Raw genomic sequence first — 13,615 nt, 5'->3', positions numbered from 1 at the left:
TGTGATTGTGTGACTGTTGATTTTCGGATCTGCCTGTGCTAAATCAGACAAAAAATATATAATTCAAAGCTGGATCTATGAGCGCTACACAAACATGCGTGAATAATGTGCACTGTAGTAAACAGTGTTTAAGATTGAATTGATTTAAGTCATTTAAAATATTAAATTACTTCCATTCACTTGTGTGGATATTTTGCATTTAAACATCAAATGTGTCTGCGGCAGTAATCGTGTGTTTGTGCATTTTCGTGACAAACACCAGCCTTGTGGGTAAATTAGTCTTTTTGAGGGTACGTGTAAATCCACTGTATATATTGTTTTGTGAGCACATGTTAAAAGACTGTTGCAGCAGCAACCCCAAGGCAATTTCTCCATCAATGGTACCATCTAGTTTTTATTCATGTTTCTTTCCTTTTAGATGTTCTGGGGAGCTCATGTTGTAATATAACAGTACGAGTTGACTGATAAATAATGAAAACAAGTCATAAAGAAGACACCAGTGCTTAGAAACAGATTTGAGCCTTTATTGGAATGTTGCAAGGCATTAAATACACAAATCCCATTCTTTTAATAATTTGGTATTTAATAATAAAAAAAAAATCTAGTCTAACAATACTGGTCTGACAGTCATTCTTATTCAGTTTCATCTCTATAACCTCTGTTAGTCATCTTTCTTTTCTTACACCACAGAGGTGGAAACGTGACATTGTCTGAAGGGAGTTCATGTATGAAGAATTAACGGGCAGACAGCGATGACACACGGGTAACAGGAGAACACAAAGAAAATACTGCGTATCAAAGCTGCATCGCGGATTAAAACAGTCACTTTGCTGAAACTATCCATTATTTTTTGAACCCCTGATTTCCCAAGTTTTACATATAAAAAACTTTAGTATGAAATATAAACAAGCTCTTACCATGATACACAGACATTTGAAGCGGAAAAAGAAAATGCTGAAAATAAATTGAGACAATAATATGTTCTAAATTTGTCCGATTGTGCCAGGACTCATGTTCTACGACCATAAATAGTATGTTCAGGTGTCAGGAAATCACTATCAATGTTACCGTCATCTTTCTCGACCAACATCCACCAACACCATCTTTATTCTCATCATCATCACTGAATGCTTCCAGAAATGTTGTTGTTTTTTTACTGTTTTGGCTTATAAACCATTTCCCTCATTTTGATAAGACAGGAAAAAATAGAACAAAAGAAACAGGAAAAAAAATACAGGAACATTCACAATAAATGTTTCCAGCCCGTCTGTGTTTGGTCTGGTCTCTCTCTTTTTTTTGTTTTATTTCTCTTTTCTGGATCGCCATCTGATCCCACAGATCCATAACTGAACACAGCCTAACATCACTGCCCCAACCCAACCGTCTGCTGCCACTGTTAGACTCTCTGGAGGTCCAAAAGTTTAAGACATGACCCCAAACACAGGGTTGTGGCGACAGATGCTCGGCCCGATCTCTTCGTAGTCCTTTTTGGTGTGGCAGACCTGGTAGAACTCAGGCTGTGGAAACACCAAGGAAAATAAAGGTTTTTAGAAGAAATTCAAAAGCACATTGACATTTAAAAATCTGTATATAGTTATAAACATATACATATTTTCTACAGATGGTGTTAAAGGAGCTTTCAATACACCAAATATCAGCTGCTAGACCTACGAAAAGGGAGATGTAGAGAATAAATGGACAAACTGAAGTCCATCAGTGTGTGTTTTTTCTGCCACAGCATAGTAGTCTGTTCATACCATGCTGTGAAACTCAAGTCTTTTCTCCTCCATTTGACAATCAGTTTGAATTAATTCTGAGAAATTCCTGTTGTTGTCATGGTCACCTCTTCGCTCCAATTACTGCCTGTCAATCTTAGAGGTAATTGCAAATGCTACCAAGATGACCAATCACAGTTAATGGAATAGGAACATGGTGATTTGAAGATGTCATTTTGAGCTAGCTATGGGAATTCATAAAGGCCACTTTTGAACTGTCTGATATTTTATAAATGAAAGCAACTGAATGACAGCAGCCCTCATCATTTTTTGTCTGCTGGCCTCTACAAGTTGTCATGGACATCTTTACTGGCTCTCACTGTTACACCTTAAGATGGCGGGCAACACACATCAGACTCTACAAACAACTGACATAGTATTCAGGGTACAGGCTGAGGTCAAACTGTCATTGCTGGGATTAAAAAGAAATGACTAAATCAGTGCTAAATTATAACCATTCACATTTTGCTTTGCTATTTTACAGAAGGATGTAAAATCTATTAGATTTTAACATCAATTAACCTTTTGTGAATCAACTGTCAAAGACCTTTGCTCCCAGTCACATTTCCTAGGGGTAAAATTATAAGCCGCACAAATAACTCATCAAGACAGGGAAAAACTGAGGACACGTCACTGCCACCCTCAGCAGGACAAAAATACATTACACAGACTTAACAAAGCCCCCCTCCATGTCACACAAGACAGAAGCCATTATGTTTTAACAGTAGATATTGCCTTTCTGTCACAACTTATACATGATGAAGCAGTGGGAGTGAATGTTTAAAATACTTACAGTTGATGCTAACATTGATCCACCAAACCACACTGCATATCTCTGCATATGATGAGTGATGACTTGGACATCGATTGGTTTGGGCTGAGGAGGGAGGACAGAGAAAAAACAGGCATCTTTAACATTCAGCTAAAGCACACTGGAATTATGTGTAAGAAAAATTAACATCTGGACTCATATTAGTGGCCATGTTTCCGATATAATTGTACATGCTTACTTTAACACACAGCAAAATATATCAAATCTCTAGTGTAGCTCTTAAGATAAGATAAGATAATCCTTTATTAGTCCCCCAAAGGGGAAATTCACAGTGTTACAGAAGCCTTAGTTAGCAGGCTAACTGCACTTGTCTTGCACATCTAGACAGTAACTGTTGGTTTACAGGTAACACAGTCCACAGGTTTGTATTATGGATCATGTTAGCTGGTGAAGTATTAATACATCATATCAACATGTATGTAAATGAGTGCGCAAGCAGAGCTTAGCCAGCTAGTTGTAACATAACTATGATGCACTACTTAGTGCTAATGGCTAGACTAACTCTGTTCTTTGAGAAAAGAAAAAAAAATCTTTTAAAACTGAACAACTGTAAAAGTAAAACACTGTAACACATAAACCCTATAAAATGAATGGATGCCTGAGGCATGTTGGTCCAAATACAGTTTACCACCGAGAAAACCTCCTTAGAATATTTGTGAAATCAATTTTCTGAACTAGAATGAGCTACATTCTTCCTGAGCTTCCTCCATGCCTAAGGCAGATTTATAGCTGAATCAACTCATCGGGATGAATCAGGGGTATTGTCTTCATGACCTGACCAGCTAAGGAGGAGAGCAGAAAGACCAACAATACGCTTCTTACCTGAGGCTGAAACATTTCAATTCACATTTAAGGCCTCATTAGATTTGGAAAAAACATCAGTTGATCTGCATTCAATATACTTCTGTACTAACAATATGTGTAGAGGATTTTCTCTCAGCACAATCCCTCACACAGTAATTGTGTTTTGTTGAGCGCTATCGATCTGCGCTGCGTGTAAATTAATGTCTGCTCTCACCTTGAGCTTGCCTCCACTCAGCTCCTCACTCATCTTCAGCCGGGCATCAACTGTTCTCTTTAAGTCTCTCTGCAGACGGCGGCCAAAGTCCCTGAACATGGTGGAGCCACCTGACAGAACAATGTTCTGTGAAAGAAAAAGGTGATGGGGATTACAGAGCTGTAGAGCAGGAAGCACTTAACACCAGTGACCTGCAACTAGGTGCCAGCCAGTCTGGAAAAACCCAGTTCATCACACTTTGGTGCAGATTCTATGAACACAACTGTGATGGGAAATATCCCTAAATACCATAAACACAAGGAGATGTAAATCATACACAGAACCCCAATACTGCTAATAAACTAAGACAAAACAATCATCATTTAACAGATTTTAATACAAGCTTAAATACAAACATCTGTTGGCTATAATTAAAACTTAATGTCAGTGTAAGAGACTAGAACAAGACTAACTGAGTAAATATGTACTGGAAACAAACAGTAAAAATCACAAAATGTGATGCATGCAGTTCATGTCTGCTTACCTTGTAGAGAGGACGCCTGACATCAATAGGGCAGTTCTGGATGACTTCGTCCACCACCTCAGAGATGGGCTGGGTGAAGTCAGGGTTGGCAAACTGAGAAGGTGAAGAAAAAAAAGTAAGCATATGCTGTACTTGAAGCAGCAACCTCTGGGGCTGAGATATGACACAACATGGTACAAAAAACAGAAAGTTTGTCAATCCATGACAAATGCACAGGGGATTAATCTTTCCACAACCCACTTGTTTTAATTATATAAAGGCTAACAAACATGCATAACTAAGGATGACTGCTTTGGGTGCTTGGATGACCACCTTGCTGCCCATATTTAGATCAACCAGGAATTAGACAAACTCAAGCGCTGTGTAGATGACGACTACATCAAAATCTGTGATGCCAGAAAAAAAATTCATCCATCCAGTTTTTATTTGCCACTTTCTGTAATAACATACGCTTTTTTGTTATATAATCAGTGGCCGGATGACCCTCATGCCTGACTCTTATCTATTGTTTATTGTATTCAGTGTGAGCATGTGGGTTGTGTTTGAAATGTCAGACGAACCTCTGGGTGGAAGAAGATCTCGGGCCCCAGGAAGCGCTCATAGCCAACATCAATGGTGAACTCCTTCTTGCTGATGGCGTTGATGCCAGTGTACTGCTTGATCCACTTGGAGCCATCTGTGTCATACTTGTTGAATTCTTTGACTAGATCTGGGCACACGTAGCTGAACCGCTCCTGAAGGGCAGAGAAGCCATCAAGTTTTGGTACGGCAGACAAAGAGACACGGTACAAATCATCCAACCTCCATTTGCGTCACAGTTTTAATTATCACTGCGCACCATTTGGGGAAACTCATTCAATTTAGATCTAGCACACAGCTTTGAAAGGTAATTGATCTGGCTCCTGTAACAGTGAAAGCAAATGAGCAGAACGTAACAGAATACTGTATTCAGAGATGTCATCATTTTAAATTTCCAGAGAAATGTGGTTCATGCTGGCAGCCACACAGCAGTGGAATTAACACTTCCAGACATGACTGACAATATGCATGACATGCATCACCCCCATGCTAATGCTATGTTTTTTCAATTCACATTAGTTCTTGTTTGTCTGTCTCGGGGTAATGAAGAATGGTCATTGACCTCAAGAACAAAGTCCTGGATAACAAGCTATTTATTAAACATGGAGGGAAATGTGGAGAAATGAGACGAATCAATAAAATGTGGTGATTGACAGGAGGAGTAACAATAAGAGACAGCAAATGCTATTAACAAAAATTCATATCTGTTTGTGACTTGGCACAGAATTAAAACATACTTCATTTTATTCAGCAGAGGACACTTCTTTAAGAGTGTTGTGCTGTCTGAGTTGTCAAATCTAAAAAAACAATAATCTCAAGCTTGATTTAATCTCAGTAGTATTTATTATCAGAAACTAAACAAAGCAAATAGAAGCAATAAGTTTGTGAAGGACAAGAGCTCCACGTAACAAACAGACCAATAGTGCCATCTGGTGCCCTAATTGAGGAAAAACAGACAAGTTTCCACTTTGCCACCTCATTTTTCAACCCGAAGCATGAAGTCTGTCACTGTCACAATGGCAAATGAAGCAGGACCTCTGTGTATTTTTAACAACCGAAGCATTTTTACTCCAAGGAATAAACAGTGCCTCATATGAGTAGTGTTTCTTTAACCCCAAAACCTGCCAACAAATGCTTAAAATGCATGTTAAAGAAAAGGTTTAAATTCTTTCTATGTCTTTTCATGATTGTGCTGTTTCCACGGATGTGCAGGACTTTATATTGCAGTGAGAAATGAGCCCACAGTGACTAAAAGGGTGAAAGGACTGAAAAACAACCAGAAATTTCAGGCTATATACCGTACATATAATTTTACATATCATATTATAAAGTTATTTTTACATTTTCCACACAGTGACTATAAAGGGACGTCATAGTTGTGTTATGTGCTGTTACAGTCATGTGTTATAGCTGCCTGATGATTCACTAGTATAAACAGTAATAATAACTGCCTCTTCAGCAGAGGAAGTGGCTAATGGGAGTTGTAGCTGGGAGGACCTACCTTCACTGCCTTGGCTGTCTCCAGCGATTGCTCTGGAGGGATGCCCACCTCCCTCTCCCTTAGGAGCTGCTGGGTGAAGTAGGTGATGTCTCGTCCGGCAATGGGAATGTGCTTTATACAGCTGCCAATTACGTAACCTTCAGCCTGAGAAAGACAGAGACAGAAAGACAAGACATCATAATGTCCAACATCTTGCGTTGTTATGGCTTGTTGTTTTTTTCCTCATTTTTTCCTCAAGTTCAGCAGTGGCTTAAAGAATAGCTGATTCAGTCTGCCAGCTTCTAAATGTATTCTGTAAGCACATTTCCTAAAACTGAGTAATTCCTTCCAACCTCTGAAATCCTCTGGCCTACTTTTAGACATCAGCACTATCCTGTTACTCAGCAAGCAGGTGGAAATACATTTTTAAAGGGAGGAAAATTCTGCATTCTGAGGCACATACTGGATAAAACCTCCATGTAAAATCTGTCACTGAGTTGTCACTGTGTTTAAAAAGACAAAAAAGACAGAATTCAATTAAAGGTCTGAATGGATTGCTGCTCACCTCCAGCATAAACAACAATGTCCTATGTACTGCTGATTATTCAGTATTTATGCCCTAATGGTGACCATGGGACATTGTGCTTTTGTGTGAGAGAATGACATGTCTTTCAGTAAATGCAATCCGCAGACTCACCACAGGGATGACGTGTGTCACACCATCTCCACTGTCAATGACGGTGCCCGTCAGCGTTCTCTCGCCCACCTGTCTGGATGTCCAGGAGGCTGCTAGAGCAAGCACAGCCTACACACACACACACATATATATAGATTAATTCAGTCTACAGTTGCTCTGCAACTCTGGGTTACATAGGGACACAAACTGGAGATCCATCGATATGAGGCTGACCTGCACAGCAATGTAGAGTCCTGGTACATTGAAGGACTCAAACATAATCTCAGCAGTGTACTCTCGATTTTCTGGTGTGTTAAGTGGAGGCTCTGTCTGTAAAGAGAAGACACAGTACAGTGTGTTATTGTTTGGTAAAATACCATAATATGTACAATTATTTTAGTTATAAGAAGTTTTATTTGTGGCTTAATCTCTGGTTTACTGGCTCTTACCAGGAGGAAGTAGTGGTCCTCGGGCTCAGCTCTTAGGTACTTAAAGATGATCTGTTCCATGAAGCGCTCCATTAGATCCCAGTCCTCCACAATTCCATGACGGATTGGCCACTGTTGGCACAGACGTCCAATTAGAATAATCCAAACAAAGTACCATTAAAACTAAAGAAAGGCATTATTATGAATACAAGTACAGAATCACTAATGGTCACAAATACACACTATAAACCTAAACCCAGATTAGGACTTGTATTATATATTATATTTTATAGTTACAGAGTTTTTGTTGTCCTCACTGCATTTTTATCGTATCCAATAACAAGTCCTACAACAATGCAATGCCGAAAATGCACAGTATGCGAGCCATTTAATGACATCATGCAGCTGTTATTCAGCAGTCAGCAGTAAAGGCAGTTTACAATCATCCAGAACTGCTGGACATGGAGGCGGTTTACTGCACAATTTGAAACACTGTCTATTCTATGATGGTTCAACAGTTGTGAGACTTCAGTGCAACAAGCACTGATTGAATGAATCTGTTACTAATTACATTATAGCCGCAAAATTGAAATGCTGGTTACTGCCATGAATTATTTAGTTAGAGAGCTGCATGTTCTCATAGGTGAAAGAGTTTTAGTGTGTGGTACTGATGTGCTCAAAGGCCCAGGCAGCAACAGCATCTGTTAAAAAATCAGCTATTTCAGCAAAGTAACATTTTACTAAGTGTAGGCAATGCCATCTCACCTTATGCCTCACATTATAACGCCTTTAATGCAGCAAAACTAGTCTGCTTCCTACACACTAAAGTAAGAGCTACATTTTCATTTCACCCTGCTGGTGTCACATTGGAGTTACTGTTAACTCTTACTATGTAGTTTAGCCTAGATGTAAATGAGTTTTCAGCCTGAATTTCCACAAAGGTGTCTATTAAAAATAGACACCTTGTTTTGATGAAAAAAAAAAACGGTACATGCTAAACAGGAGTTTAAGTCCATTTGTGTTTTATATGTTAAATAAAAATATTGATGCTTGAATCTTTCTTTAGAGAATCACATGCAGTAATGGATTTGCCAGTGGCTTCTGTGGTTGAGCTAAGCTGTCTGGGTCAGGTACCTTAGTGGAATATGTGGGTTTGTCTACGGCCTCATCTCCAATGTAGAAATCCAAGTCATCCACCCCCTTCATCATCCTCCGCTGGGCCTGGTCTCCAACCTTGGCTGACTCTTTGATGGCGATACCTGACAAGAAAAGACAGAATTCAAAAGAGGATAAACATTCTTACACAGATACTGTAAACTAACATACACAGATAAATGCATTAATAAATCACAATGTTTGATTAACATTCAACTCTTGTTACATGGATGATACTTACATGATGGAACAATGAACTGTGGCTCTGTGTTTCCTGCATACCCCAGCTTGGTGTACCTAGAAGAAGAAGAAAAAAAATCTCACTACTGAGAAGAAAAGCTGCTTGTTCAGGACAAGAACAAACACTGACGGCACTACATTTGTATGCGAGAAGTTTTCTTTAGTAAAGATTATTTTTGGCTGCTATCGTTTTGATCAATGCATCACTGTCCTTTGGTGGGCTGGTCGCGAGCCAAATGCAGCAGCAGCTCTGGGGTTTACTAATAGGAAGCCATTAAAAGAGCTATTCATGTTGCACTGGTAAATGGAAGACTATTCATATTAGTCGGTGGGGGTAAAAGATCACTTCTGTATAGACTGAACATCCTTGTCTGTTTGCTAAATGACGCATCTCTTACTTCTCTAAATTATAAAGGGAAGTGGTGAGACTAATAAAAAATATTTAACATCTTACTAGAATTCCTCACAGCTGCATCATATAATGCCAGGTTAGACACTGGGAACACACCGTAGCATCAAAGACTTTACAGACTCCTCTGAATGAATGGGGTGTTGTGGGGCACATGCTAACCAGATGTAGTCCTGACTAGAGGAGGCCCAGACAGGACTCCCATACTTCCTGCACACAGGGCCCAAGGGACTGATAGAGGCCACTGCTGACAAATGCTAAAGCACTGTGGGCATAAGCAAGCCACATCCTGGTCATAACAGTGGCTTCTTTGAATTCAACTTTACAAAAAATAAAAAGAAGCATGTAAAAATAACCTGGGAATGCCCATATCTTAGGTACAGATGTACAACTTTTTCATTTTCAGCCACACACATATTGATGAGGTGGTGAGTTTCCTGCCAAAGAAAGGTTTCTCCTTGCTGTCAAAACCGACCTTAGATGACCTGACCTTAGACCACAAAAAGAAAAAATACTTTCCTCTTCAATAACAGATCTGACAGCCCATGTGTCATGCACATGTATAACCCTGTGTATATGGAAGACAAAAAGCAAAGCCTGCTACTCAGCTGGACAGATCTGATTTAACATTAATGTATGTCCACTGACTCTATGAACAAAAGTCACCCTCCTCTGTTCAGCTTTGCAACTTTGCTTGTCAAGATCTGAAATCACAGCATAACTTTAGCCATACAGTATACTTTTATCTGACAACATCCCCTATCTGACAAGCAAACTAAAAAATATATAAATAAGATCAACAGAGCTGTCAATCTTTGTTCTTTAAAGGTACAGAAACAATAAGCTATATAGATCGGGTTAATTGCACACAGGAAACTTCTCCTGCTAGTGACTTATCCTCTTCAGAATAAACTTGAAGCTAACTGTTGGGTGAGACTGAACACTGCCCATTGCTTCAGATAAGACTGTCAGATAAAGACTTATGTTTGTCTTTGATCAAGTACTTGTTTATACCGTACTTATACTTGCTATTTTAAGTGCCTATGTGTATTCACACATATAAGTATAGGAACATGAGTGCAGTATGACTACATGGACCGTTTCCTTATTTTATATCTAGCTGGCTAGCTTGTTTATTAGCGTGGGTGAAGAAATCCAGATTTTTATATTTAAAACAATTAATATTACATCATCCAGCAGCTCTGCAGGTTAGCAGACTGTTATTAATGTCTTCCAGTGTGTTTTAGTTCTATGCATTTTGTTTCATTCTCACCCCATCCATAAAACCCATACTTCTTGATAGCAAGCTAACATTCTCTGAAGAGAATAAACCCTCTATTAAACAGCAAAAAGACAAAGATGGTCACTGCTAAAAAGCTGATTTCTTTGCTGGTGAGTATAACAGACTGGATAGATAAAGACTGTAATAAAAAGAGGGCAACTTAACGCTTTTTTTCCCCACATTAAACCTATTTTTAATAATTCTCTTATTATCACCATTACAGTTGTTACTTTAACACCAAGATCCTTACTGTATGATTTGAATCAACATGAAATCATGATCTGCTGGTCTGAGATAAGCACTTCTGTTGCAGGAGTAACAACATGGGCCGCCCATGTAGCAGCAATACTCTACACCTTCATACCACAGAACAGTCCCAGCTTGTCTACCTCAACCTGTCTGGACAGGCCTGAAATACACCACACGTTTGGCAATGGACATCATCACACAGGACAGCTGGAGCAAAACGAGAGAATGTATGTATGTTACAGGCTGCGTTTATCAGAATGAAGCACCTTTGTAATGACTGAAACAGAATGGCTGCTGTCTAATGATGACAGCTGCATGTTATGAAATGTCAGTTTGCTTAAGACAAATGACTCCACCCAATTCTTCAATTGCACTAAGCTGCAATGCAATACTACTTTTGCACAAAAGACAACCTAACTACACCCAAATCTGAAAGTGTCCCTTTAATCTGATGTCAAGTAGCAGCAGCCAGACCACTTAGTAGGCTGATGCATTAAAGGAAGTGGAGTCACTGTTTGGACATCATAAGCATGACTCAGAGACAGCTGTGAGCTCTCTTAGTACTTAACAACACCTCCCAATAGCTGGCACTTTGAGGCTGAGCTGCAAATCCACAGCATGTCAAAGTTTCCACTTAATTGTGAACAAATCTCAGCCTAAACCATGCCTGTGCGAACAAACACTTCTGCAGATTGTAAAAAAAAATACTCAACATATGTGGTATACCAGAACGCTATAAGCCATCTGCCTGATGAAAACAAATTAGAACAGAATAACCCATTTCTCAGCTTAACATTCTTTTGCTGTCCCAGTGCAGGGCAGCAGGCTGGTTAACGGCCTGAAGGGAAGGGGGGTTGCAGCGTCAAGATGAGGAGTTCAAGTCTCTACATGCATGCAATGCAAACCACTTTTAGCCCCCAAAATGAGCTGAGCATACAAATCGTGCTGAGTATGGTATTTGATTTGGGCTAACCTACATGCCTGCATGGGTTAACACACACACACACATGAAAATCACCCATACTGTCATAAATCTGTTAGATATATATATGATTAAAACATTGAGTCAAAGATGAAGTGAAACTGTATTAAAGCAGAAGCATGCATACCGAAGATCAATACAATAAAGCTAAAGGAGGAGTTAAGACAAAATCTTGACCTGCATCATCTTCCCTGTCCACTAAAACTACATTTATTACCAACGAGCATTTCATCCATGGAGTACATTTGAGACTAAATACTTAGATAAAGAATCAGTAGCTCGGCAAAGAGGATAGATTAGAGAAGTTAGCCAAAAAAACATGACGGGATGCCGAGAAACGACCATATATGGACTAAAAAGCGTGAATGAGGAAGTGTAGGCTGTGTAGGAAGTAGAACTGCGCCTGCTCAAACCCACATTACTGAGTAAAAGATTTATGAATTGCACAGGATTTAGACACAGCTGCCTTCACGGTAAACACACCAATGTGGCAATTCTGCTAAATTATCACAGAGGGTTGGACTGTGTTTGCTATACCGAACCGATAACTCCAAATGAATGAAACCAGCTTTGAGGGAAACCCGTCCTCACTCAGGTTTCGGTCTTTACAGCAAACACTAGCTGGGGTCTTGCAATAAAAATTCCTTGGACAGAAGGAAAACACACTGTGGCGAGCAAGTGATGAAAACCTGCTAATAATGCAACCAGCTAACGGACTAAATGTCGTTTGTGCTGTTCACAGCAGCTCCAATTACAGCTGTTTACCCCCGTGAGGCAAACGGAAAAATAATAATAATCATCATCGTCCAGTTAGCCGTTTGCTAGCAATATTAGCTCACTGGCTAGCTGTTTGCATATACAAACAGACAAACACACCCAGTTGCTGCTGGTGGTGCTGCTGCCGCTGCTTCTGACACTGACAGTCCCTGAACCGTACTCTCGATGACACCCGAGCCGCCGGTCTGCACCGCGGTCCGGTTTGAACAGCTTACCCTGTGCCGCAGTCGACAACGCACGCCGGTAAACGTCCAGCCATCTCTCCGCCGGTTCCCTGCTGTTAGAAACTGTTAAATGTGATGAATTAGCAGTCTGTGTCGGCAGGGAGATCTGCAAAAGCCGTCCACAGGCGGAACCCTGAGCCCGCACAGTGCCGTTTCCACTTCCGCACTCAGCTACTGGCAGGCAGGGAGAGGCAAGATGGCGGAGGCCGGGTCGAGCGAAGCAGGCAGGGCTGTGCAGCTGTCAATCACCGAGAGAGGTCGGCATCACTCTGGGTGACCTCAGCGGGTATGGAAGAGCATTTCAGTCAAAATTAAATAAACGACTAAATTCAGAAATAAACACATAGATACAAAAATAACTAAATATGGTTCTGAAATAAACAAAATATGTATTTCATAGAATGAAATAATTTATTTCCTGACACTTTTATGTCATAATGTCGCTTTTATTGAGTTAATTAAATATTTACATATTTAATGCAACATTAATTTTAAGGCTCTGTTTATTTCCATTCCTAATATATACAAGTGAAGGTTGTGGGGCAGGTTGTGTTTATGCCAAAACAGCTGTTAGTGCCATCCGGCCAGTACCATTAGCTAATCAGCACTGACAGCATCAAAATGGCTTCCAAGATAAAAGGTGATACAAGGAAGGTCAGAAAGCCCCTGTTTCTCTGTGTGGTTAAAGCTGGATCCATACTCCGCGAGACAAAGACATTTTTCCCCCCTGCAGACGTTACGCCCACAAAATGACGTCATTTTTTGTCTCTGACCGCCCGCTGATCCGCACTCCTGTGCACAGGGTCCGGGCCGAACTTTGTCTTTCAAGGCTGTGCGGCAACCATGCTGTGATTGGTCGGAATTTATTGTGGGCGTGATGAAAGTGGAGAAGCGCAAGAGCCTCTCCAGGTATATAGGTAGGTGTATAAACAGCGCTGATTCAACAGATTTAGATAAGACCATACCGGTTTTGCATGATGAGCAAT

General features: G+C 40.1%; 1 protein-coding gene across 1 annotated transcript; it reads right to left on the bottom strand.

The window, feature by feature from the left end:
- Positions 1 to 508: 508 nt before the first annotated feature.
- On the bottom strand, positions 509 to 12,835 carry LOC114426387 (actin-related protein 3). Its single transcript, XM_028393761.1, has 12 exons — positions 12,621 to 12,835; positions 8,708 to 8,763; positions 8,446 to 8,570; positions 7,333 to 7,443; positions 7,118 to 7,213; positions 6,905 to 7,012; positions 6,229 to 6,372; positions 4,709 to 4,882; positions 4,149 to 4,241; positions 3,626 to 3,751; positions 2,569 to 2,652; positions 509 to 1,517 (listed from the first exon to the last, which is right to left on the bottom strand). Exons 1-12 carry the CDS (start codon positions 12,662 to 12,664, stop codon positions 1,422 to 1,424), a joined length of 1,257 nt encoding a protein of 418 aa, XP_028249562.1. The 5' UTR covers positions 12,665 to 12,835; the 3' UTR covers positions 509 to 1,421.
- Positions 12,836 to 13,615: the final 780 nt, after the last annotated feature.

This window comes from Parambassis ranga, chromosome 21 (genome assembly GCF_900634625.1).
Source record: "Parambassis ranga chromosome 21, fParRan2.1, whole genome shotgun sequence".
NCBI lineage: Eukaryota > Metazoa > Chordata > Actinopteri > Ambassidae > Parambassis > Parambassis ranga.
The sequence above is the reverse complement of the archived record's forward strand: the minus strand, read 5'-3'. Positions and strand labels throughout refer to the sequence as shown.

Excerpts from the sequence above, each read along its gene's own strand:
- LOC114426387 (XM_028393761.1), bottom strand. The coding sequence starts at position 12,664 with ATGGCTGGACGTTTACCGGCGTGCGTTGTCGACTGCGGCACAGG. Across the intron at positions 8,764-12,620 it reads GTTGTCGACTGCGGCACAGG|GTACACCAAGCTGGGGTATG; the intron begins GTAAGCTGTTCA and ends TTCTTCTTCTAG. Across the intron at positions 7,214-7,332 it reads AGGACCACTACTTCCTCCTG|ACAGAGCCTCCACTTAACAC; the intron begins GTAAGAGCCAGT and ends TTCTCTTTACAG.